The sequence below is a fragment of the Zootoca vivipara genome, chromosome 2, assembly GCF_965207765.1.
Source record: "Zootoca vivipara chromosome 2, rZooViv2.hap1.1, whole genome shotgun sequence".
Classification (NCBI taxonomy): domain Eukaryota; kingdom Metazoa; phylum Chordata; class Lepidosauria; order Squamata; family Lacertidae; genus Zootoca; species Zootoca vivipara.
Window position 1 is genome coordinate 74,237,331 of NC_142584.1, and position 27,455 is coordinate 74,264,785.

At 41.2% G+C, this 27,455-nt stretch overlaps 1 protein-coding gene and 1 long non-coding RNA gene across 16 annotated transcripts in view; one reads left to right on the forward strand and one right to left on the reverse strand.

Moving 5' to 3' along the window:
- ATP2B2 (ATPase plasma membrane Ca2+ transporting 2) overlaps window positions 1-27,455 on the forward strand; it is a 377,677-nt gene that overhangs the window by 210,651 nt on the left and 139,571 nt on the right. For 6 of the 14 annotated variants that reach the window (XM_088663220.1, XM_060271483.2, XM_060271481.2 and 3 more), the window contains exons 1-2: window positions 5,699-5,850; window positions 20,224-20,686. In XM_088663220.1, coding sequence (XP_088519346.1) covers window positions 20,488-20,686 — 199 coding nt within the window. In that variant the 5' untranslated portion in view covers window positions 5,699-5,850; window positions 20,224-20,487. Of the gene's footprint in view, window positions 1-5,698; window positions 5,851-6,240; window positions 6,285-6,970; window positions 7,080-19,415; window positions 19,465-20,223; window positions 20,687-27,455 lie in introns of those variants that run through there. The other 8 variants (XM_060271474.2, XM_088663219.1, XM_060271476.2 and 5 more) reach the window with 5 other exon arrangements.
- On the reverse strand, window positions 3,283-25,551 carry LOC148686920 (uncharacterized). 2 transcript variants are annotated; one of them, XR_015948452.1, is made up of 4 exons: window positions 25,414-25,551; window positions 13,494-13,596; window positions 7,539-7,681; window positions 3,283-3,443 (listed from the first exon to the last, which is right to left on the reverse strand). It is a non-coding gene; the product is annotated as an uncharacterized LOC148686920 (long non-coding RNA). The 2 variants fall into 2 exon arrangements; XR_015948451.1 differs by lacking the exon at window positions 3,283-3,443 and having other exon boundaries at window positions 7,339-7,681.

Sequence of the window (27,455 nt, forward strand, 5' to 3'; positions counted from 1 at the left end):
GTCCTTAAATCATGGATCTTATAAGAAAAATACTGCCTCAGTTTTAATTCTACTAATGTTTATAGGAACTGTGACTATATTTAATAAGCTTTCTAAAACTGTTGGATAGTACAGATGGTAAATTCTGTATTAAAATGGAATTCAATAGCTTGTTTCACTGATAGCTGGCTTTCGTACTGTGACAGTGAAAAATATAGTACAATCCATTAAAACATAATTACTTTTGTTGGGATAATTTTAATATAATGAAACTGCTGCCCTGGAAACCATTTCACTTTTGAAGGTCATAATCCTAAAGAGTCACGTGAATGTTTAATGCATACACCTGATTCCCCCCCCCACATAAATCCTTCCACATGTTCTTTACATTTAGCAGAATTCAACATATAATCTGAGGGTTAGACGCAAATATCCCCCCACCAGTGGAAATAGCACATGTTCAAGCAGCTATGAGGGTCTTCACATCAAGTTACTAAACTGTTTTGGATCTAGTGATGACATTCTCTGCCTCCCAAGACTGTTGCTGGATGACTAGAGCTCACTAAGCTTCCCCCCTCCCCCAATTCCAATCAAGAAAGCAGGGCCGTCTTGAGCAGATCGCGCGCCCTGGTGCTGAGGGGCGGAGATCGCTCCGCCGCCCGCCCCGCCCTCGCAGGGCGCAATTGGTTTCCGCGCACCACCGGGGGTCTATGTAGAGCCGGCCCTGCAAGAAAGGATATATATATACATACCGAGAGAGAAAGAGAGGTGTCCTCTTTCGGATGCAGTGACATTGAGTGGATTGCTAGCACCTGGGGCCATATGGAGGTGTAGGGTGTGAGGGAGGGAAATGAATGGAGTATGCATGCACATTCAACTACCTAATAGCATCTGCGTCACCCAGATCACAGTCTCAGAGATAAAAAGAAGAAGAAGAGTTGTTCCGTTGTCTAGAGAGGTCACTTCATGGTTCACATGGAGAAGCTGCTTTCAATAGAGCCCAGCAACAGAAGTGTGTGCAGCCATATTGAGGCAGCACCGGGTGCTGAAGTTTTGCACCCCTAACAATTTTGTAGCTGGGGCAACAGCTCCTGTGGCTCCCCCACGCTACACCACAGCTTAGATGCCATTTTGAGCTAACCAGAGTTATATTTTGGATATAAAAACTCCTAGGGGCTGAGGGGTCTTCGCTCCCCAATAAAATATTTGAGGGGGCTGCCCCCCCCCAAAGTTGATAAGCACTGCTATTCAAACGGTGTGCATTCACCACATCATGTGATCAAATATGTGGGGTGGGGCTTCTCTGCCCCCTCCTCCATATTTTTTTCAAGTTGGCACCCTTGATTTCTCACCAAAGGTGCTTATTTTTTATGTTCCACATTTTATTTTAGTTATTCATTGTTTTTCTGAGTCACCCCATAGCTTCATCATATTGGTTGTAAGCAACAATGGGCATTTGTATATAATGGATATACCGTAGGTCCTTTAAATAACAACTCCCACTCACAACTTATCTCACTATACTAGCATGGTCCAACACACAGCTAAGTGTCATTATGCCCACTAATTTCAGCAAGCCTATGGTTATATCCAGTGCTTTTTTCCTTAAAAAAATGTTTAGGGGTAATTTCATTCTGACTCCAGAAAATCACAATTTTATAGTTCAAATTGGGGAAAATAAATACAGTAAATGGACAAAAGTACAAAGATTCACAAAATGTTTAGGGGTATGCTTACCCCTGCATCCCCCCAGAAAAGTACTGGTTATATCTATGTGTACTGTGTCCTTAATGCTCTAAGAAAGTTTACTGTTGAATGAATAATAGCTTATCCTTGCATGTTTCAAGTTACTACTTCTTTTAAAGTACACTTCTGTTCAGAGGTCAAGGCTTTTACAAGCTTACCCTGTCCTTGCATATATCCTGCTTCTTCACTCACTTTTTAATTCTCTCATGTCCCTCCCACAAGCATGCCAGAACTCCATGTGGAGATCAGACACCACCCTGGGAAATCCTGTCCTGTGTATGAAAATGTATGTCACCCTGCCCCTTCCAACAGAGCTATATGTATATGTCTGGCAAGTAAGGCTGAATCAAAACAAAATATGAACAGTAACATAAATAAATAAACATTTAAAATATCTTAATAATCTCTGCACATTATTTATCCAGCATTATTCAAACTAGCAAACCCACCAACAATCCAGCAAAACATAGCAGGACATCAGGTAACCACCAGAACTCAGACCACACTGCGATATCAACAGCTAGACTGCAGTTAATTGCTATAAACTGTGGCAAATTTTTAAGCCCTGTTTGAAAGTGTGCAGGGATGGAGGACTTCCTGATCTGACATGGGATCATTTCCCCACAACTGTGGGGCCATTCTTGAAAATGCCCTGGCCCGTGAGCCTGCCATCCTTTGTTGCCGGGTACCTCAACATGGCTTCAGAAGTGGATCTTAAGGTGCAAGTAGGCTGATATGGGATACCGGCAGCCCCATAAGTAACATGGCCCCAAGCCATCTGGGGCTTTAAATGGCAGCATCAGAAGCACTTTAAATTGGTCTCAGAAACCAGTGGAAACCAGTTCATCTGGTGCAATCTTGGTGCAGTAGGCTATGCTTACCTGCTCCGAATGTAGATTCATTTCATTTTCCAAACTGTCTTTACAGGCAGTCTTTCCATTACATATGATTTTGGAAAGTGATTAATAATAACCAAAGTAATGGTTCGAGCCCCATTCCCGCATTGCAGGAGGTTGAACTAGATGACTCCCAAGATCCCCTCCCCCACCTCTACAATTCTATTATTTTATAAGTCTCCTTGGGGAAACAAATGATTACAGCAAATACCCTGATCTGAGGAAATAGTGAAAGCAATTGCTTTGTAGCATTCCTGAACAGGAAACCATACAAACACCAAACCAAAGTCAATGTTGTTTATCTTTCTTTATAACATTCTCAAATCAGCCTGGTGACAAGAAACTAGGAATACTGTACCACACAGCTATTCTGAAAAGCATCTTTTCCCCACCCCACCCGATGAAAGCTGCACACAAATCTTGTAGACCACAGGACCGTAAAATTGTTTTCTTAGGAACTCACATGCTATAAGGGACCTAATACCATACAGTGCAAATAATTGTTTGTTGAGACATAGCTAAAGGAGTAGTGTTCATCAGCTGGATTAGACTTTGCCTTGACCTATGTTGGCTGTGCCTGTGGCTCTCTAGTCTCTTACCCCAATTCCCAGCCCTCGATCACTGTGTCTCCTATACTGGTTTACCAACAGCCAGAAAGTCCCTTACAGCCCAAAAAAAGCCTTTCCTTTGAGTTGGGAGCTTCACTCGTGCAGGCTAGTTCTGGCTGACTTCCGACCCCTTCTCTCCATTGCCGCTACCACACTTCCTGGCTTTTTCTGAGGGCCCCTTGACCCTCAAAAAAGCCGTTTCTTCTGCAGAAAGCTGCAATGTGAGGAGGAAATATCCCTTGCATAAGCATTCTTGATCTCATGCTGCATTGAATAAGTTGATAGCATGCCTTGGTGCTCTGAATACACTCCTGTAGTTTACCTCATTGGATCAAAACACTGCAAGATTTTTATTTTCCCTGCGGGGAAGGTTATATGTTGGCATGTTAACCACATCATATGTCACTTAAAAAAAATCAGTTTGAGACTCTCTTCTTTGACATTTTGGTGCTGCCTATTTGTTCTACCTGCTCTTAAGGAGGTCCAAAACACCAAGCTGTTCTCCTGTAATAAATGTCAGTGTGTGAGAATGTTTGTGAAAGTATGTGAGAGAGCATGTTTTCCTGCAGTTCTGTAAGAACTAAGAAAACTTTTTTTTATATTTAATCAGTCTCCCTGTCTATAATGGAAATGCATAATAGTGTTTGCTGTTAAACCTTTGGCCCTGGTGAAACATTTTGTTGATCCAAATTAATGTTTCATAATTTCCTGGTGAATGGGGCAGTGTTAGGAAACATAAATCCTGCCATATCTGGACTAAACAAGCTGTCCATAACTGCATCACCGGGTGTAAATGTATGGGCCATGTGTACTGGGCATAACGTATGGTACCCAGGGGTGAACGAAGGCACCGTGACACCCGGGGCGGCAAAGGGCTATGTATGGCGCATGTGCGGCATCACTACCTACAGAGCATGCACCGTACGTAGCGACGCCGCACATGCACTGTACATAGTGGTTTGTTGGCGCCGCCACTCCAGCGCTGTACAGACAGTGCTGGGATCCTCTGCTCGTGGCTGCAGCCGCGAATGGAGGATCCTCTGTTTGCGGCTATAGCGGAGACGGAGGGATCCCACCGCCATCTGTACGGTGCTCGAGCGGCACTGCTAGCAAACCGCTATGTACAGCACATGTGCAGCATGGTTACGTACAGCGCATGCATGTGACGCCGCACATGTGCTGTACATAGTGGTTAGCTGGCGGCGGCGTTCGATCCTCCACATGTGGCTGCGGTGGTGCGATGGATGTTCACGCCACCGTGAGCCCCTGCGGGCTGCCTTCTTGTCACCCCTCCAGACATGGCACCAGGGTGCACTGCCCCCCACCCCTCATGCGACGCCACTGATGGTGCATCTGCAAAACATTTTATTCTAGAATCAATGGAGACCAAATACTTGTATATTCTACCTAGTCCACACACGGTCTAGATCTATCTCATTTTTTTTGCTTCTTCAGAAACTGGTTTCATTCTGATAAAAGCATAGGCAAACTAATCAAGGGCAGGTTTTTCAAATGCATATCAAGTTACCACACCCACACCCACCCTTGTGGGCAGCAGGACCTAGAATCAATCTAAATGGAAGGTACCATGTTGAGGATGAACATGAAGGATTCTGGATTTTGGTGCTACAAGCAGGTTAGTGTGTGTGTGGCCCAAGACGATGTCTAATATCCGAAAAGACACATAGGCACATACATGCAAAGCACTTAATGTGCCTGGGGAAGCAACTGATTTCTCTGTCAGTTGCAGCCCCACACTGAATGGCAATACAGAGGAGCTAGCAGACTTACAAAGTAGGTTTCGTGGGCTGAAAATAGGAAGCCCTTCTTGAAAACTCCAGCATACATGTGGTCTTCTAGACTAGATACTAATCCTTGCTACATAAAATGCTCTGTTTAAATAATCATGTGGTCTCTCTCTCTCTCTCTCCTTTCCATTCCACCAGTGAAACATATATTCCCCCCCTCCAACGTTAAGAAGCTTTAAAAAGGTTTCTTGGCAGACTCAATACTTTTGCTATATGTGATGAGGATGAAAGGATGGAGTCAGTGGCACTTTTCCTAAGGAGGATCTAGACTGCTTTGAGATGCTTAAATTAGCATCTGCTAAATCTTCCTAACTTGCTTTCTACTTCATGATACCCTTCAGAATTAGAACTGGGCCTTTTGACCTTTGCAGCCTGAATTCATAGAGGCCATCAGCCACAGTAGAGAGTCTGCATTCCTTGTATAATCCATTTAGCTTATTGTGCACCCTAGAGTGGTCCATTGTTTCCTGCAGAGGGTCCTTCAGAGAAGCAAGTATTGAATACTGGAAAAAGAATTGTGAAATGTTTGGAGTTGACAGACCAGGATTGCTTTTTTATCTTTGAGATTTACTGTTAGCCTAAAACAACTCACCCAGACTTGGCCAGTTCCTCACTATGCATATTACATCAGGAAACCCCTTTGTTCTTTTGTAGCATGACTGCTTCACTGGCTACCTTTTGTTCCCAGGGTAGTGTACAGTTAAAGAAATTGAAGAAGGGGTGGAGATCAAACACACCCTTTCTAAATAAGTAAGGCGTGCTTCATCATCACACAGATGGTATTGTTGCCTTTGGAAGGTTTAAGGGAAGAAGGTAAGACTGTTGTGACTGTTTAAATAGTCTCACATGTTGCTTGCCTGCTTAATCCAATTTCTGCAATTTGTTGGTCCACTTGGTGGCCACCTTCTCACTTTTTTGATTTCTGCAGTGTTTAATGCACAGATTTCATTGCTTCATGAGGAAATGAAGTATGGGTGGTATGCTTAAGAAAACCCTATGATTTCTGACCAGAACTCTTTTTCCACTGTAAAGAACATCAACAGAGCAAGGGAAGGACAATTGCATTTTGAGTTGCTTTAAGGTGCTAGTGGTTGCGTGTGCTTATGTGAGTGCTTTCAAGAAGGTAAATGATTTACCCAGTGCTGCCTATTCTAGAAAAATAGGTGCCAGAACTCACCATGAGTGCCTCCCTTCTTCTTTTAGAATGGCAATGGCGACCACCTGAGAGGTGCTAGAACTGAGTTCCGGTAAGTTCTGGCTGAAAAAAAGTGCTGGATTTACCTCTTGAGCCAGTAAGGGAGGGAACCTATTTTTTAAAAAATATTCAGTTCTATTAGTCAGTGTTAAAGAATGAATTATACATCAGAAGGGTTACCATGCATTGATTATATGTGTGTGTGTTGTGTTATTAATCAATATTTGGCAAAATATTGTACTTCCATATACCCAAGTGATTGATGATTTAATGGCTCTGATAGTAATCTAAGAATGGAAATAGTAAAAAGTGCAATAAATTGGAACCCGCAGTTTAAAAAACTCTAAAAACCAGTATTTGGGGGAATGAAATATTTGAGTGATGGAAACGTAAAATAACCTTAATTTTCTTCAAACCTTAGAGTCACAGGTCTATTTTGTATAGTTTCATTCTGGCCATTCAAATCCAGGTTGTTGATTACTTGTATGTAACATAACAGTTGCTAGAGAATGTGAGTTTCTAAATAGCTATGCCATGCCAGAACTGCTACAAAATGTTCTTGTTCAGCTACCCAGCAACCCATTCTCTCCTGCAGGATACTATAAGCTGTTAAGGGTTCAAGAAGCACCAATTTTCCTTCTTTGCACTTCACAGAGCCTGACTGAGCAGAGAGTGGAAAGGCCACTAATACTGAACCCTGAAAACAAGCATCTAGATACATCCTAACTTGGTACATAACTGCCAGTCAAGGATCTGACTGCTTGAAGTACTGCTTCCCCACCCCCATGAATCTGCCTCAAAACTTCATTAAGCAGAAATCCTGCTTCAAGGCTCCCTGTCATCTGAGGTTAGGCATTGTGGGGGAAGGAGGGAAGGAGAGGGAGGGGTGGAAGAGTGTCCTCTCAGGTGTGGCAGCCGGAATTACGGTATGCCCTTTCCAATAAACTCACCTAGTGGGTGCCAACTTTGTTGTGTTTTTGGCACCTAGCAAGGATTTCTATATTTGCACAAGCTTCCCAGTCTGTTTTAGAACTGGTTATAGTGTTGTCTTTATAGCTATCTTAATAGATTCTGTTCCTGAGTGCTTTTAAGGGAGTTTTTGAAAACTGTATTTTTATCTTAAATTGTTGCATATGCAGGGAGTCTTTTTCTGAGGCCAGCCTATAAATAAACTTATATTGCAACCTTGTACAAGTCCCATTGCATTCAGGTGAGTATAGGATTGCAGCCTAAATAAAAAAAAGTAATAAAAGAACGAGAGTTTCAGTCTCTTTGAATACACTGTATGCTGCTATTGCCTTAATACCTCACATCCAAGTCCAAGTGACGTTGTCCTTAGGATTCAGTTCTCAAGTCTCTACAGGCTTAGGAATTTCATGAATGTGAAACCTCATTTTCCTCTCTGTTGAGGTTTCAGTGATTTCCACATGTTGTCATTAGAATAAGTACCTTAGGAAATTTTCGGAACGTAAAGGCAATTAATAGGCTAGAGCAACAGACTAGAAGCAAAGCTCACAGAATTGCTGCTCCAATGACAAAGCTTGAAGAGGGTAGTGCTGTAAAATACAATGAGGGATATTCTCAGCTATTTCTGTCTTATGGTTATCAGAGCAAGCTAGAAAGTCACCAGCAGTAAGAATTACTGCAGTAGTTATGGGCAGGGCCAGCTCCAGTTCCATGTCCCTCTGGCAAAGTGCTGCCACACCTATGGTGGACAGTCCTTGAAATTGGTACTACTCTGGAGGGAAGCCAACAGAATTTTCTGGGGCTGGTACACTGTGGATTGGACCTCCTGACCCACTTGCAAAAGAGGGCACAGATGTCCATATCATTTGGATATGCTATGTTGTTATACAGTGGTACCTCGGTTTAAGTACACAATTGGTTTCAGAAGTCTGCACTTAACCTGAAGCGTACTTAACCTGAAGCGAACTTTCCCATTGAAAGCAATGGAAAGTGGATTAATCCGTTCCAGACAGGTCTGCGGAGTACTCAACCTGAAGCGTACTTAACCCGAGGTATGGCCAATAAAGCGAGATGAGCGCCGCAACCCCAGAGTCGTCCGCGACTGGACCTAATGGTCAGGGGTCCCTTTACCTTATAAGCATGCACAGGACTGCAGCATTTGCATTTGTTTTCATTCCTTTTTATAGTAACATGCCAGAACCATGTAAACTCCTAATCCCCGCCCCTCATAAAACAAATACAAACACAAGGTTCATTTGCACTAATTAGCATTGATCTGTACCATCTAATCAACAGGCAGAGCAGTCCTAATGAGGGGCCAGGGACAACTGGAGCTGTACAGCCACCATTTAATTGAAAGCTCTGATGGCTCTTTCTGATCAGGGCAGGTGGGTGTTTTGGAATTTGCTGTTTGGTCTTTTGCTGAGTCAGTTCCAGGCTGGCACACCAGCAGTGTTCCAGATCAGGTCCCTATCCAGAAGCTGGAACAACATCAGATGCAGCAGATCTGTGGTCAGCCCTATGCTGCCCCGGCCGCCCCTGCCTGTTTGGGTAGAGATTGGGTCTCTGCAACAGTGGAGCCCCACCAATCAACAACACTGTGTCTGCTAGTGGAGGCCAGTGAGCAGGAGCAATGCTGCTTCTAACCCCTCCCCACAACCATCAATATTAAGAGGGTTGGTGGTGTTTAGGGTTGCAGCCTAAGTATTTAGTCAAGGGTGGGGAGCCTGCCTCCCATATGTTGTTGCATTAGAATTCCTATCAGCCCCAGTGAGTGTGGCTAATGGGAATTGTAGTCCAGCAACATCTGGAGGATGAAAAACTCCCCACTCCTGCTTTAGTTGATTCATTTACAGTTCAAAGCTTGTAGTCCTAATATTTATGATTGGGGGGGGGGACATAAAAGAGAGATTGCTCTCTCTCTCTCTCTCTCTCTCTGTATGTATATGTATGTATGTATGTATGTATGTATGTATGTGTGTGTGTATATATATATATATATATATATATATATATATATATATATATATACACATACACATACATACAAATAAAAGCTGAATTTTGGAAACATTCACATTAAACAAAACGGTCAAATTAATTCTGAGTAATAATAATAATAAAAAGAGATGCACAACAGCAAAACATCAATAAATGGGTAGGAAAACATGCCACAGCTACAAAAACAGAACATCTGCTATATTCTGTATATGTTAAGCCTGTGAGGGATTAGGGTTGCATAGAAAATACACAGTGTAAAAATGACAGAAACACTCTGACATTCCTGAAAACACTGTCAGTGTCCACCAATCAAGGACTGTGCTTGCAATGATGCCCACATGCTTCCCATCTAAAGGTAGTAGCCTCCAGGGCCAATAAGGAAAATGAAAGTATTTAGGAGTGTGGATTAATCCCTCAGGGAAAGAGCTTTCCCCAGCATTTTCCCCTGCTCTGGTTTAAATGAATGCTTAGAGTTCTATTAACTTTAGTGAGGACCTTGAACTTTAAGGTTTAATATGGGGGGGGGATAATTCTCTCATGGATGAAGAGACACCAATGTTGTCTTCTATGGGGTTGATTCAGTATGTAAAGTTAAGGCAAAAAAGAGACTTTTACTAATCAACAGCATCTCCAGGTATAACCGTCACCTTTTATCTCGGATCCTCTTATTTCCTTTTGTCTTGATTCATAAAGAAGGGTGAGCATGTGAAGTGTGTAAGGAGAGCAGGGTGGGCTTGGGCAAAAGAGGACCCTTTGGCTATATTTCAGCTTGGGAGATATCAGCTGAGAAGTGAGAGAGTGGAGTGTCCTTGGATTAGGAGCCAGGCTGAAGCAGTATTTGAAAAAAACAGATTAATAGGAAATAAAACGCAATGAACAATGTTTATTTATTTATTACTGAAATGGAGTTAGGAGTAATGGCCTAGTGCAGGCATCCCCAAACTTCGGCCCTCCAGATGTTTTGGACTACAATTCCCAACATCCCTGACCACTGGTCCTGTTAGCTAGGGATCATGGGAGTTGTAGGCCAAAACATCTGGAGGGCCGCAGTTTGGGGATGCCTGGCCTAGTGTTTCCTCTCACTTGGGCATCAACTGAGTGCTATGATTTCTCTGTGCTCACAATTGAGTTTCTTACTGGTTCCTTCAAGGGCAAGGGCAGTGTAAATCACCATTCTCAAACCAATTAGTGTTGTTTGCCAGTGAGAAACATTACCTACCTGAACTGCCTTGCTATAGAAAGTTTGAAGTCTCCAGAGCTATAGTCCATTGAGCCATGTGAATAATTCCACATACAGATGAACTTCTGCAGGCATTTCCAAAAAACTGTTGATTTGACAACAATATGCCATTGCCAAATAGTCACTGAGAACTGTGTGCTGGAAATATCAATTGGCATTGGCTTGCTTTTGCTTTTTATTTATTAGATTTCTTACATACCTTTCATGATAGGACCCCAGTGTGGGTTAGAACAATGTAAAAATGCAGTGTTAAAATCAGAACAACCAAGAATCGGAAAGAGGGGTGTCTTCAGCCAACAAATAAAGTTATACGGTGAAGGTGGCAGGGGCACCACCATGGGGAGGGCATTCCACAGCTTAGTGGATGCTACAGAGAATACCTTCTCCTGGGTCTCCATCCCCAAAACTCCGAGGGTGACAAAACTACTTTGCCACACAAGTGGGTCTGTAGGGTAGAAGGTGATCTTTCAAATATTGAAATGTATTATTGATATAGTTAAAAAATGGAGAGGGGACCTCAAATAAGGTACAAGGAGGCAGGGGCATGCATTGTTTGCATTGTTTGCAGCACCTGGAAGGCTCAGAAGAGAGGCCTTATATATTGCACCCTCCAAGACTACACCCTAACCCTAGCAGCAAAGGAGTTCCAGGGATTGTTTACTCATGAGAAGACCCTTATTCATGAGCCATGGGGAGACCATTGGTGTGAGCACTGCCGCTCTTTGGCCTGAGCCTTTTGGTGCTGGGTGTTCTCAAGGACACCTGCTCCTTGACAGCTCCAATAGCTTTTCAGCATGTCTCCTGCTGAGGGGACCCCTCCAAGGGATCCCCATCACCAGTTCTAGGGCCCCCCTGACTGCTTCTCAGGATCCTTGACCTGTGGAGTGTCCGGTTCATCATCTAAGGCCCCAGTGCCTGGCACCAGGTCAATACAGGGCATGAGCCCCCCAAAATAGTCAAAAGATTGGGAAAACGGGGGAACAGTTTAAACAATATTGCTTACTTTAACTTGTCAGTTAACTTTTCAGTTATAGGAAAAATAAAGGACACCTAGTATATTTGCAGTATTTCATGCGAGCTGATGTGGCATAGTGCTTTTTATATGAGGCTAGAACTATGAAGACCCAAATCCCCAACCCCAGCAATAAAACTCACAGTGACATCTCAAGATTTTTGTGAGGGTAAAATGTGAGTTATAAATTATGAGGAAACTGTGGATGAAAGGTGAAGTAAGGAATGCAGTAAGCTTAAGCAGTTCATTATCAAGTGTATGACATGGCTAGCACTCCTGAGATAATTCATTCTCGCAATGTGTGTAGAATAGTTCACCCAGTGAGCTTCTTTACTGGCAGGAAATAGGATGAAGGAATTACTCTCCTTTTAAAAAAAAAAAAAATTGCTCATTTTGTGGGCTCATTCTGCTCGGTGTTCCACTCCGCTTGGATTTTGGTTGAACTAGGAAAAAATATGCAATTCAAGAGCATGTATAGCTTTTCCACAGCTCTCATTTAATTTGTAGCTTTCTGTTACTAGTAGCAAAATGGAGACTAAGAAATTACAGAGATACAAAGTAATCCTGAGGTGATGGTAAGTAACATTCCTTTGGTGCAATGTTTTACTGACGTGCATGTCCACTCCTTAATATTGGTAAGGAACATACAAATAGGATTTTGATTTAGCTGCAGATACAATCAAATCAAGATTACCTTTGGTATTTTATCAGGGCACATGGGCGAATATCAGCAAAACGCTGCACAGGAAAAAAAAATCTTGGAGCCAATGCACTTAGTAACATCATCTGTTACTAAATTTGATTGGCTGAGTGCAAGCGGAAGCAATGATGAATGAGGGCGCTGAAAATTATTCCAACTCAGCACCTTTCCTTGGGACAAAATACAAATTAGGATGTTGGCGCCTGGCAGTTTATTGTGCCACATGTCCAGGAGGAGTAGGCACTCCTAGATACTTGAGGCATCCAGTTGTTTTTATAATTATTTTATAAATTATATGCATTCTGGGGATCTTTGGAATCTTTATGGAGTATTGTTTCTCTTTTCTATAGTGGTATATGAAACCATTACCCTGAAAAAGCAGTGGGAAATTGCTTTCCACTTGTTTGAGTACCCCTAGAAAAAAACCACTGCTTATACCATACAAAGAGATTAATCAAAGGTATCCAGTACCAGCATTTTTTTTCTCTAGAAGAAAAGCACTGAGTATAAGGAAGAGCAAATGGTTACTTTTATCCACTCCTGTGGCTTCTGCATTATCTGCCGTTTGCTCCACTTTTTAGATGAATGCGGTTTCTGTGAATTTCTAAACACACAATAATATTTGTTTTGCAGCAGGAATTTCTGCCTTCTGTGAACTGGTTAGTTGCTTGGATTAATTACAGCCTTTCCAATTTAAACAACAATTTAAGATCTTGAAGTCAACAAGGGTTCCCTGGTACAGTTCGCTGGTCCATAGTTTGCTTTTAAATTAAATTTAATATCAGGTTAGGTGGAGAAAGACAAAAATAGAATTAAGCACAATTATTTTTGTGACACTGCTTTTTTTTTTTACTGAGATGAATGGAAGTTGAGGATCAGAACACTGAGGTAGGACCAGTATAATTTGATTCTAAAGTAGTTCAAATCAGTTTTTAGCTTAAATTATACACTGCCATAGAAGATGGCAGCAGGATCTAAGGAAGTTTATGTTTCAGACTAAGCCCATTCCTTCCCAGATTAATCTCTGATGCTGCCATTTTCAGCCCCTCCAATGGCAAAATTACTCTACTATGGAGCTATACCAACAGAATATTCTACTTGTTGGAATCAAGACCCAAGTTTGGGGCAAGTACTGTTTTGTTGAGAGAACCTCAGCAGATATTTAACATTACAAAACATGCAGCAAAGCAAAGCATGGAAATATAGCCTGTAAAACCTTTAAAATATTCCCTCTCCAGTGACTCCCCAAATATCCAGTTTTAAAAGCTCCTTCCAAGTTTTCCCATTTTCCCAGCACAGAGATAGACTGTACATTTGGTAAGTCATAAAGTGGTTTACTTACAAAACCCTTTAAAGGTCAAATTCATGCTTTTCCATACAGCAATCCGAAAAGTTGCATAGGCAGTCAAAATGTTGGTTAGTTACAGAAGGTAAATGTTTCTAAACTATTCGCAGAGGGGAAAAAATGCTACATTAGACTCCATTCTTGTCTGAAACAAAAGAGGCTGGTTAAAGCTACGTTCTGAGCTTCTTACAAACTGAAGTCCACATGGAGAGAGAGAGATAACAAAGGCTAGAGCTAGACCATTTGCCCCCTCAATTAGGACCAATGCTGGTTTGAGTGGGAAATGCATCAAAATGCAGCATTTTATAAGAAATAGCAGGATAGTTGCATGATAAATATGGGTTGTAGCTAATGTAACACATTAGAGGTCAGAGAGATAAACAACTACCTGACATTTAGAAAATACCTAAAGGCAGCCCTGTTTAGGGCAGTTTTTAATCTGTGATATTTGATGTATTTTAATGTTTGTTGGAAGCCGCCCAGAGTGGCAGGGGAAGCCCAGCCAGATGGGCGGGGTATAAATAAATAATTATGATTATGATTATGATTATGATTATGATTATGATTATGATTATTATTATTTGCTTCCAAAACCAAAGGTGAGAGGTGAGAGTGCACTGGGTGCAGAGTAAACTGGAGCATGCACACAGGATCAATCTCTCTGTTCCTCCGGCTAGATTGATATTGTAAAGCTGTTTCTCAGTCTCCACCCTAGCAAATAGGTGTGACCTTCATTCCAATACAGTGGTACCTCTGTTTATGGACGGAATCTGTTCTGGAGGTCCGGCCGTATCCTGAAAAGTCCGTAACTGGAAGTGCCCTTCTGTGCATGCATGCGGTGCGCAGATCGCTTCTGCGCATGTGTGCGTGGCGAAACCTGGAAGTATATACTTCCGGGTTTGCTGCGTTCACAACCCGAAGATTACGTATCCAGAGGGATACGTAACCCGAGGTACCACTGTATCTAGAAACACCAACTGATCTTGATTGCCCACTAATTAGCATTAATTGCAAGGCATCGATGACAGAAATCCCTCAGTTGTTCTTTGTGATGTCTGTGCTGTTGATTTCAAGTGGGGAAATAATGCTTTGTTACAAAAGTGAAACAACATTAATAGATAAAACCAGAGTGTTTTAAAACACTGTCATGCCACCCATGCAGTACACACATACAGGATCAGAAATAGTGCTCAGAAGCCATGAATGTGAGAAGCTTAAGGGTATCTGGACCCATGCGTGTCATGAAGCCTAGGGCCTGACAGTAGTGAGTGATTGCTGCCTGCACCACAGGAGCTGATAAAGGGCACTCAAGCAGGCTGCAAATTTGGGGATGCAGTGGTGTATGGCTGGGTGTGTCCACATTGCAGTGAGTTCATTGGCTCCATTTGTGGGTAGCATGTGGCTGCTGCAGTCCCTGATTGTATTTTCTGCTTCTACTTCACTCCTGCTCTGAGCACTGCTAAAATGGCATATGTATGTAATTTTTTGTTCCATTGTTCATACTATTGTGTTATGGCCATTAATATGGATGGAACAAACATTGTTTTTGATTGTAATCTTGCTATGCCTATATCCTAAAGAACTGATCCCCCTGATTATTTGGCCCCTAAACACCCAATGCACACTTGTTACATGCACTTAAATCTCATGGATGTTAAGCAAACATAGTTTGTTGACTGGTAAAGGAAAATAAAAGAAGAAGCTCTTTGGTTGTTTCATAATAACATTTGAGTTGAGTCATATTTTCCATGATTCTTATTCTGCAACATTGGTAAAAGGCAGCCTTATCTCTCCTTTCCAAGATAGTTTCATCCTAGTGACAATGTACTGTAGACGTCCTTGGAAATATCTACAGACTTACAAGGGTGATTTTTTCTTTTGATAAGGGAAGTTCAGAACAGCTTGTTGAGCATGAAAACATCAACAGCTGACTTCTATCACATCAGGCTATTTGTCTATTTAGCCCCATATTGTCTGCTTTGACTGGCAGTGGCTCTCCAAAATCTCTTTATTTTAATTGGAGGTGTGTTATTGCTAGTGTGTACTGTTTGTAGGCAATTGGCAGCCCAGTACTTTTTGAATGGTGCAAGAAAGAATAGTGGTGGTGTTAAAGTTATGTTAGTGGCTGTTCCAGGTTAGGGTTGCAGGTTAAATGATCGTAATATAGTCGTACCTCCGCTTACGTATCCCTCCGGTTACATAAACTTCGGGATACATAAGCAGCAAACCCAGAAGTATATCTCTGGGTTTTTGCCATGTGCGCATGTGCAGAAGTGCTCTGCCACCAGACGTACGCGTGCAGAAGCAGTCTCTCCGGTTGCAAAAACCTCGGGATCCGGCCAGACCTCCAGAACGAATCTCGTCCACAACTGGAGGTACCACTGTATAAGGCCAAGCTGTGAAGGCAGTCAGCAATATGTAACAATGGAGCTTAGAGATTGCAAAGTGATCCTTCGAATGTTACAAACATGTTACCATTTTCATCTGTGAAATGTTCTAAATATGTGCCTATTGGGAGGCTGTCATGACTTTGGATCACTTTACTTAAGGAAGCTCTTTGTTGGAGTTTGGTAAATATATTGCAGTGGGGGGCAAAAATAGTTTGGTAAGACTGCTGGGTTACAGGATAAAGACCAGGGCCATAAAATTTCACCAATGTGCAATTACATATTTTCAAAATCTATTTTTTTTAATAAAAGCAAAATCCAGTTCAACAGCATATCAGTTTTTGAAGCAAGCAAAAATTGGTCTGATCTTTCTTGTTTATATCAATATTGTCTAAATATTGAGAGTTCAACATTAGGGTAGAGTTGCTGGACCTACTTAATTTTCTTCTTTGCATAAGCAGAGGCTTGACAGGCATATGTCAAGAATGCTTTGATGGTGTTTCCTGCTCGGCAGGGGGTTGGACTGGATGGCCCTTGTGGTCTCTTCCAACTCTATGATTCTATGATTCTAAAATGCATCATCATCTAAGTGAAGTCTGCTGCAAACTGTGACAAAGCAATTTGTGGCAAAAGAAGAAATAATGATAAGAAATCATTATTTGCTGTACTCTTAATAGAGCTTTAGTGGCCTCTGTTGAGATTGGAGGTCATTTAGTTGACACTGTGGAAATACATAACGACAGACTCCTTTTGTCAAAGAACTTTCTTCTAAATTGGATACAGAAAGAAGGAGAGAAGCAGGAAACCCAATTTTTTTGATATGGACCAGGATAATAATGACAGTGATACCTCACTTCTTCATATATTTATTCACATATTTAGAATCTCAAATAGTTTGCTCTTTCTTTGGATCCTAGCCCACACATGCAGGCATCAACATGCTCACATTCCAAATCCAAACAGGAACTTAATTAGGCAAGTGAAATGTAAATTGAGGGAGGATAATTCATATTTCCACTTTTAAAATGTATTCTAGAATGTCACTACTCCAAGTGTGGAGTCTTTGGGAGCTTCTGATTCCTTGATTCATATTCCCGGCCTTTTATGAAGCAATTGTGCTAATCACTGAGTAAGAGTCTGAGGGCAGTGTTTGTTTCAGTTACAGCAAACTGCTAGGCTGCTTGGCAGACTTCCTGGCCTTTTCATAAAAGAGATTTCAGGATCGAATGAAAGTTGCATATCTTGTTCCATGGGATTATAGAGCTGCATTATCAGTGGATAATGGTAGTCATGCTCTGCGCTTTCTGCATTTTATGATCTGCCTTCCAGAAATACTAGATATGCTATTTCCCAGGGGGTTGTGCCATTAAGTGAATCCCCTAGCCATTGGATGAACATTAATAAGAGGTATGCAGTCCCACGAGTAGGCTATCTGCTGCTTTTTTGTTGGTTAATATTTAATTGAAGGTCAAATAAAATATTAAACAGGCAAATTATTTTGTTGGATGTGAGAAAACAGTATCATTGGCTGACATTGGCTGACAAAAACGACTCAGTGATATTTACAAGAGCTGGAACAAATATTCATACATGGTGATGGAAGTGTGAACCGAACACGCACAGTACGCATCACTATCCTGTTGAAAAACATTATGTGAGAAATGTAGATGCATCTCTAATTCTCTGTATGACAATTCAACATTAATGGTATTAAGGAAAAGCAACTGGTGTACAGTATTTACATAAAGCACTCATTACCCAAATTTCAACTGATAGTTACTTCAAAGAATGTAGTGGTACATCACTTTTTCACAGACCCTTTTCTAGGGATGTGTAAATCTTATCATATAAGGATATTTTCCTATGTAAGCTGAAGGGATATGCTGTGAAGGAAGAATCTAAAGCTGAAGCTCTATTTCTGTGGTAATATGAAATATGTGACTATACCAGATGAAATATTTGTCTGGAACTGGAAAATTCATCAATCAAGTTGAATGAATATTCAAAAATATTCCTGTGTTTTTAGTGTTATATGTCGAATTCCCATGAGATACTAATCTTTTTTAGGCTCAGAGACTTCCTGTGATCCCATCCAGTCTGACATACATTTTCATGCTAACAGACCTGTCTACAAGTATAAATATTGAGGATCAAATTTAATATCATGCAGGAGATCTGGGATGAGGATCAGTGTTGCGGTTTCATTAAAAAGAAAGTATCACATGAAGCTGCAAATTTGGTCAGAGAAGCTGCATTTGTGGAGGATATGTCAAACCCTTGCCCCTCTGTGCCACTCCCCCAGTTTGCCTGTTGTACTTATAACAGAGGTCACCAACGTTGTGTCTGTGGGCAATAGGGCACCACTGAGGTCTTCCATTCATGCCAGCAAAGCCTCTGAGCTCCTTTCCTCACTGCCCCTTGGTCATGAGGTGGTGAGGGTGGTTACCTTGAAAAGTACATATATCAATAGCTGAAGGAAGACTCATGCTCTTTCCCACTTCTTTCAAGGCTTAGGTGAAGTCTACTGGATCTGACTTTTTCCCTGAACCCATGGAAAAGTGAAGTGCGTATGTGTGTGCAAGTGTACATGCTTCCCCCCTTGATGTCTCCTGATATGTGTGGGGGTTGGTCCAGGAAAGGGGAAAAGAAGTGACAAGAGGGGGTGGTATCCACTGCACTCATGAAAAATTCAAATGTCACCTAAAAAAGGTTGGCAATCCCTGACTGGTACATTTTCCCATTGTGGCAAATAGCAGCTTTGGTGGTGAGGGGTGCTTTGGAGTGGGGAACTGGCAAAAAAAGAGGACAGTTCCCCATCCCATCAGTAACACTTCCCCATTCAGATTAACTGCATTGAAGTTTTTTGTGTTTTTTTTTTAATGCTGGAGTCTCTTTCCTACTTTATGTCCAGTTGAGTCCTTAAGTGCTTCCCCATCTGTTTTGATTACTTTTTAATGTTACAGTGGGAAGTGGGAAGTGAAATATATTAATTACAAAAACTATGAGATAATGCAACCAGAAGAGGAAAACACTTTTGCAATGACATCTGGGTTTGGATTAAATGAAATAATTGATAAAGTGATATATTTAATGAAGTGATGAGCAATCTGTGTTCCCACGCAGTCTGACATGCAGTCTGTTGAGCCAGTGAAACTCCCACAGACATCCATTGCTCTGGACCAGGAAAGTAATAACAACTGCAGAAATTCTCCTGTGTGTTTCACACATCCTTAGATTCCTTCTATAAGAGGAATGAATGCATGTAGCTTCTAAAAGGTGTCATATTAGGGTTAGAAAATGTCTTTTTTCAGCTGTGCAGAACAGCAAAAAATATTTTCAAAGGTTTGAGTGTATTGAACTATGGACAGGCACTAACCCACTTAACGAAAACAAAACCCTTTAATCTTAGCTAAATTCTCTGTGGTGAAGTATAAGAGCTAGCTTCAGCATTTTGTCCAGAGCTCATTAGTATATGTGTCTGAGAAAGAGAATTTTAAAATATGTTAAATAACTGCTTTTCCTCACAGATAATCTCTGTATATAGCTCTGTGGCAGCTATTGCACATTAAAGTCCCTTGAAGGTAGGTGTGTTTGCCTGTTTGGAGTTCTGCAAAGGAGTATTCAGCTCTCACGTAAGGGTATCAAATGTGCTGCTGAATCAGATAACAGGTGGTGCTGAAGGAGAGCAACTTTCCCCATTTGTATGACACAGAGGACTTGCTGTTTAGTCTAAGCACTCAAGTGTTTTTTTATCTTCCTCATGTTTGTGTTTATCTTCGAAGCTGCAAAGCTCAATTTATTTAAATGTATTCCAGATTGGAAATGAAAATGCCCTGTTTTCAATTTCACTTTCCTTGAACTGAAAAACAGTTTCTATAATGGATGAAAGCATAAGTAATAGTTCTCAATTAATTTTTATTACTTCATAGGGTGTGTGTGTGTGTGTGTGTGTGTGTGTGTGTGTGTGTATTCTTGTCAGATGAAAGTTTGACAGAGCAGTGTGAACAAGAGCCCCTACCAGAGGCACATCTAGGCTGTTGGGCTAATGGCATACTTATTAATATTCATGAGGCATCTCATTTAGCTTGTGCGCTCGGGATTTGATTAAAGTAAGGACTGCCGCTATTGCTGCTGGAGCTGGAAAGAGCCTTGTGGGTGACACAGCTAGTTCTGTGTAGCTGGCTAATACTGTAATTTTGCGAAATCTTTACAGGGCTGTTGTAAAGCCTTCTGTGTGACGGGCTTCTGTTTTTAAGCCCCATTTCATAGGTTTGTGATGGAATAAATTTCAGTGCATCTTGCTCAGTTTTCTAACGTGTGCTCTGTATTTATTTCTTAAGGTCTGAAGGAAGAGATGATCATGTAGATGCCAACAGCCTGGGTGCAGCATAATGGGAAACGGTGAATGGGGTGGAACTGGTCTGCAACCTTGAAAGCAGCCATTCTGTGGACAGAGACACATCAGTCATTCCTCGCTTTCTCAACTGTTCTTACTGGCGGCATAAAGTGGATTCGTTCTACTGTTTAGGCCAGAACTTGAGTTTCCACCCTTGCAAATTTTCGAGCTGCATACAACGCAGTGTGGAGCAATACCATCCGCAACAATGGGTGACATGACAAATAGCGATTTTTATTCAAAGAACCAAAGAAATGAGGCCAATCATGCAGGAGAATTTGGGTGCACGCTTCTGGATCTGCGCTCCCTCATGGAACTTCGAGGAACAGAAGCAGTAGTAAAAATTAAAGAGACATATGGGGACACTGAGGGCCTCTGCAGACACTTGAAAACATCGCCAATAGAAGGTAGGCAATGATATAGTTTTATTTTCCCACTAGAGCCAGAGGTTCAGGGCTTTTTTGTGTGCATTGCTGTGATCCTTCTTTCGCAAACCAGGTTTCTGTCATACATTTTATTTTGCATGCTGCAGAGAGGAGCTGACGACAAATATAGCCACTCTTAAAGCTTGCGTTGTGTGAGAGTCCAAAAATAGTGCTGCTCTTATAAAGTTGTTAAATATGCTAACTTGATTTTTAAAGCAGAATTATTTTTAGAGAAATGCTTGAGAAAAATCCTTGAAGAGATTCCATTAAATTCTCTGCTAGGTCATACATGTAATCCTGCTCAGTGTATCCATGTGAATGGCATTATTTTTCATATTATTCTTGCTATTCTCCAGTATTTATACCTTCTGTTCATGTATGCCATCTCTGTTTATGTATACGAATTTGCTTTGGATGCTTGAAACATTGACCTGTAGTCTGTGCCACAGTTTGACGGACAGTCACATAAAATTTTCCCCCTTTAAGCACCTTTGGACACTTTATTCATAGTGCCCCATTTTAGTGCATCACACAAAACATTTTTCTTCTGTGTTGGGAAAGTTGCTTATAGTAATGTAAAAGACAACAAATCAGGAAAGCAGAAGTACCAAGATTTATCTCCATTTAGATTCTGATCCTAAATTTGTTTGCTTAATAGTCCACGTCTCTGTTGCTGTCATTGTATTATGTGATGTTAGGTTAGTGGAACTGTTGGCAATGGCCATTTATCCTAGCAAGAGTTGGGACCAGGAACTTGCAGCCCTAATTTTAGGTAAAATTTATTCTGCATAGGTGTATGTGAGGTTACACTTTTGGAGCAGATCAAGAAATGAGGCCAGAAGTGCATGAATCAAAACATTTTGCTTTATGGGCTTGCTAGCTTGTAGTTCATTCTGAAGTGTTGATAAGAACAATGTGCTATTTGAAATAAACATGGGAGTCTTTATTAAAAGAGAAACCAGGCCACATGTTTAAATACTTTTTCTTATACTTTGAAGTAACTATCATTCTGCATATTCTCATATTAGAGGAAGTATGGGTTAGAGGAAATGTTGGTTGTACTGTAGGAAACCAGGGTCTGTTTTAAAATACCTTGCTAGACAAACCTTTTAGCTATTAAATTGTCATGAATTAATACGCTTTCAAATGAGGTCCTTGTTTTAACCTCAGAACAATATAAATATATTAAGCAGAGGGGGAAATAGACCTTCTATACAAGACACGTTTCTTTGGACATTTTGTTTAAGCTGTTGAAAATATGTAATATTATATCATGAAATGTACAGTATCTAGATGTAGATTTAGTGTGCATTGGGCATGGTCTTGTATGCTCTGTGAGAACACTTAAATATAGCAATATATTTGAGACATTTAAGACCAAACTCTTGGGATGTGTACTGTACAATCTATAGTTCCATTTTTCAGTTGCATAACCTTGTTGAGAACACAGTACATAGTTTAGCTTCAGAAGGATTCTATATTGCATTATTTACGGAAGAGGCAACGATGGAGAAATCTAATCCTGCTTAGCAGAACAGGCTATTCAATTCCATTTAGTCTGCAATACAAAGTAGTTCAAAAGTAATCTGTATTTAAGGTACGAGTACCAAATTCCATGTGTGCTATGAATGATGGAAAGGAGTGAAGACTGGCAATTCCACAAGGGATTCAGAATTTAGCCTCAGAGGCTGATGCCTTCCATCTTGTCAATTAGCCAATGTGAGAGCAAAAGTTATACCTGGCCATAGTACTAGGAAAGGACATATCAAAGGCTGAAGTATACATAATACTGAAATATATGTTTGGCAGGATTTCTAATAGGCTGGAATAGTGCCGCCTAGACTACAAATACTATATAGAATGAAGGTTAATAATTGTGCAATATTTTTATAGCATTAAGATACAGAAGTAGACACAGTGTAGCTTCACATAATGAAGAATGAAAATATGACAAGCAATAAGAGTAAAAATCTGATTGCATGAAAACAGCTATACTGTACTGTACTTTTGCTTCTATAGTTCAGGAGACATGGGCAGTAAATGTTGGTGTGACCCCTGCAGGGGTTGAAATACAAGCAAGTACTGTAGTAGTTACCAGCTGTCTGTTGAAGCAAGAGTAAAAACAAGATCCAACAGGGAAAGGTACTCAGCTTTAAAGCAATATGTTTTTAATGTGAACGGGATGGGGAAAGATTTGGGTGAAAGAATCAACAGAAGTTTGGATTACATTATCTGTGATTTCTTCCTACTCTATTATTTGGAATTTTTCATTGAGTTAATGTACCGGGGGGCATGGAATCCCTCAACTGTTTATGTGATCCCTAGACTTGGCATGTGATCTGTTGACTTGCCTTGTGACATGTTTTGTGGAAACTGTTGAGATACAAAAGGTGCCCACTATCTGTACTTTCGGGAAACAATTGAATACATTCTTGTTTCAACCAGTTTTTCCTGCTGGATGAAAGGTTTTTGCCTTAGGTGCTCATTTTGCACTGTTTTAAAACGTACCTTCAGCTTTTTTTTGTATTATTTTTAAAAAACCTTATTTTTACCTGTAATGTTTGTAAATTGCCTTCAAGTAAACAAAAAAACAAATAAATACATAATGTCCATCACTTTTTTCTCTAAACAGCAAATATAAACATAGTAGAATTCTCTTACTTGGTATATGTTTGTTTCAGTGATATTCTTTTACAATATGTGGCTTGATAATGCTATTAGGAAGACACAGTGGTAGCTGTTCCGTCATCTAATGGTCAGATTTTCTTTCAAGAAAAAATGTGCTGATTTCAGTGGTAAAAACATTGAAGTCCCAAGAAGAAGCAAGAACTGTCATTCATGGGGCTGCACTCCCCTGGAATGAGACTCTCCATAGCTTAAGAGTACTCCTTGGTCCAACATTGACAATGGAGGCTTAGGTGGCCTTGATGGCTAGTAGTGCCTATACCCAGGTACAACCTATTTTCAACAGAGATGACTTTGCATTACTGTACTGCATAGTTGGTAACTTCCGGATTGGATTGTTGCAAACTGCTCTACATGGGAGTTCACTAGAAGGATTCACAATCCAAAATGCAGTATGTGGCTTGATAATGCTATTAGGAAGACCCAGTTGTAGCTGTTCCCACATCTATAGGTCAGGTTTTCTTTCAAGAAAAAAATGTGCTGGTTTCAGTGGTGAAAACATTGAAGTCACAAGAAGAGGCTCACTGGGTGACTTTGGGTCGGCCAGTATCTCTAGTGCAGCCTATGTCCTATGGCTGAAGTCAGAATAAAATGGGAAGAACACAGGATCTCCTTGGAGCAGGCATGAGATACATATGTAATAATTACAAACGACCTCTTGCTCTGCCCTCTTTGTGAGATAGGAGTGGTTGGGAGACCCACAAGGAGAATTGCCACCACTATGTTAAGTACCTTAAATCTGGGCATACACAGGGCAGTCTCGAGCAGGTTGGGCGCCCTGGTGCTGAGGGGCGGAGATCGCTCCGGCGCCCCCGCCCTCACAGGGCGCAGCATGGTTTCCGCATGGCTTTGCCGCGCAGTGCCCTGCCTACCGGCCCGACGCCCTAGTGCACTGCGCCACCGGGAGTCTACCTAGAGCCGGCCCTGGGCACACAGAAATAAATATTTATGGCATTTAAATGGGGAAGGAGAAGACCTGAGTCTGCTCATTTCTAATAATCAAGTAGCAATAGACAGAGCAGCCAGATAAGGGTGAGATCAGCTTCAGGTTTCTAATTCAAGAGACTTTTTTTTACCTTGATTCCTTTACTAAACTATGAGATACGAGAAACTGCATAAAAGACAATAAACAAGTTACTGGATAAACAGAGACACAATTATGAATAAAGTGTCTGTAGCAAGCTAAATCTTCATGTAAGTAATATCCTGAGTGCAGTTATTAAACCTTATAGGATAAGAGCTGATGACACAGCCTTATCTTTTATGCAGGGTTCCCACTGTGGATGAGAGGTATAGAGTAGCCTTTGTTTCAGCTTGTGGCTCTTCGCTACCCATACATCAAAGATGAGCCAGGAGAGAGGCAAGTGGATAGATCCTGAGTGGATACACCAAGTGGCTCCTGCCAAATACATCATGTGTATTTGTGTGTGAACTGAAATCTGACAAATCTAACAAATGCAAAATCATTTAACTGTAACTGAGAAACACTGGCACTGCACTGGCAAAGTGCTTTCAGCTTCACTAATTGATACAACTTGAAAGTAAAACATATTTTACTTGCCTAAATAATTTCCTTTGCAATTGTGTGGATGAAGATCCCACTGAGGAAATAACAAGCTTACCCCACTGCTGTTTAAAAATTATTGGGTTAGCCTCTGTTTCTCTTTTAAGTGTACCCTAGTGAAAATGAGTTTACATCAGTGTTTTGAATGCTGCCTAGGTGAAAATGAACATATCAAAAAAGGTCATAGTCTTTTCCTGAACCATTTCAATTTACTGCTTCCTTGAAGCGCAAGTATTTGATGAACTAATTAGACAAGACAAGTTATGGACCATTGCTGTGTGAACTTTTCAAGTAAGTTAGCTTTGAAAAGCCTAGTTGTGATTTTTAGAGATAATATAATACACGGGCCCTCAAAACAAGTACCTTGAAATGTCGCTAACAGTGGTTCCCTGGTGACAGTGAAATCTATTAGCAATTCAAAAATGCAATTTTGATTGCATAGAAAGAAGTTCGCTCTTACCTTACTGCAAGGAATGAATGCTGTTTTCACCCACTAGGGTCTTCAATAAGGAAATGCAGCTGTAGGCATTCCTTATAAATCTTAATTCAGCAGGTTCAACTGGAGGTTTTTGGTTTGTTTGTTTTTTGAAGATCCTTTCAGCACCAGAGTCTCCTGGGAGGCTGGAATCTCTCCCCACTGGTTTCTGAATACTGCCCTTTCTGATGTCAGATTTGTGTCGATTTATTCTGTTGCATAGCGACTGGCCAGTTTGCTTCACTTAGAATGCCCATAGGTGTTGCTGGCAGATGATAGCATATTGTCAGGTTATAAAAGGAGCAGGTGATTGAAACCTTAATGTTGTGACTGACATTATTAGGTAATTATTTTGCCTAATCATACATGGGGAGAAGGTGGGCATCAGGGCTTGGATTTAATCCCTGGGTTTGTTTCTCTCTTACGCTGTTTGCTGTTGCTGTTGAGCAGCTTTTTTAGGTTAGGAAGCTGTCTGTAAGCAATGACCTCCAAAGGCCTGTGAGAGGGAGGCATCATGGTCCAGACTGAGCTATAGATCATTTATGATATGTTGTGGTTTAAACTGAGAGCTACAGATGTCAACAGGTGGTGTTCTGTCACTCTCTTCAGAGACAGTTCGTAGTAGATTGTTCCTAAGTATCAATATGACCTTGTTGATTTGCTTGACATGGTTTCAAACTAGCTAAGGGGTGAGGTAGATTTTACTGTGTTGCTGTCAGAGTTGGGTCACAGGCAGCGTGTTAAGATGAAGCAGGAGACAAGGGTGGGGCATGGAACTGAAAGCCAGAGGTCAGGACCAAAGAACAACAAAAGGATACAGAAACACATCATAGCTCAGGAAGGCCATGGTGTTGAGTCAAGGCTTAATGAGAATGGGAAATCTTTGCATACTCCTGCTTTTCCAAGATGATCCAGTCGTCAGCCTGCATGAGTAGAATCAGTCCAGAACCTGAGGGTTCTTCACTGTCCAAGTAAAAGGTTCATTTCATGTTGTAAAAAGGTAAAGATAAAGGACCCCTGACAGTTAAGTCCAGTCATGAACGACTCTGGGGTTGCGGCGCTCATCTCGCTTTACTGGCAGCCCTGTTCAGGGAAGTTTTTAATGTGTGACATTTTAATGTATTTTAATTTTTTGTTGGAAGCCGCCCAGAGTGGCTGGGGAAACCCAGCCAGATGGGTGGGGTACAAATAATAAAGAATGTATTATTATTATTAGCCGAGGGAGCCAACATTTGTCTGCAGACAGTTTTTCTGGGTCATGTGGCCAGCATGACTAAGCCGCTTCTGGCAAAACCAGAGCAGCACACGGAAACACCATTTACCTTCCCGCCGGAGCAGTACATATTTATCTACTTGCACTTTTGACATGCTTTCGAACTGCTAGGTTGGCAGGAGCTGGGACCGAGCAACGGGAGGTCACCCCGTTGTGGGGATTCGAACTGCTGACCTTCCAATCGGCTAGCCCTAGGCTCAGTGGTTTAGACCACAGATGCACACAAATTCAAAGACTTACCAGTGTAAGTTCTGACAGTTCTTAGCAGATGCAAGTACATTCTGAGGCAAGTAAGTTCCTTGTTTTTCTGAAATGCAAATATTCTTTCAAAAGGTATTAAAGCATGCACCGTATGAATGAATGGGCAGGCATAAGATCCCCTCCCCTCGCAAAAAAAAAAGATGATAAAAATTGGAACTGAACTACACATTGTGTGCTTATCTTTGTCATGTCACACTTCCATTTTTTCCTTCGGTCTTCTTTGCTGGTCACATTGTAAAACTATCCCTAAATTGCACATGGAACACTACTTTGGAGGCAATTTAAACATAAAATATATAGGCTCAGCTTTTATTTTTGCTGTATTAGGTCATATACTAATGTGGTTTTGAAAGAAATGTTCCCAGGAGGGAAAAACCCTGAAATGTGAAAAGGGAGGGACTAGCAAGTGTCCTTGTCTTGTTACAAGATTCAGAATGCATGTCACCAGCAAGCCACACAGAGATAACAAAAAAACTAGCAGGATCAGCAAAGT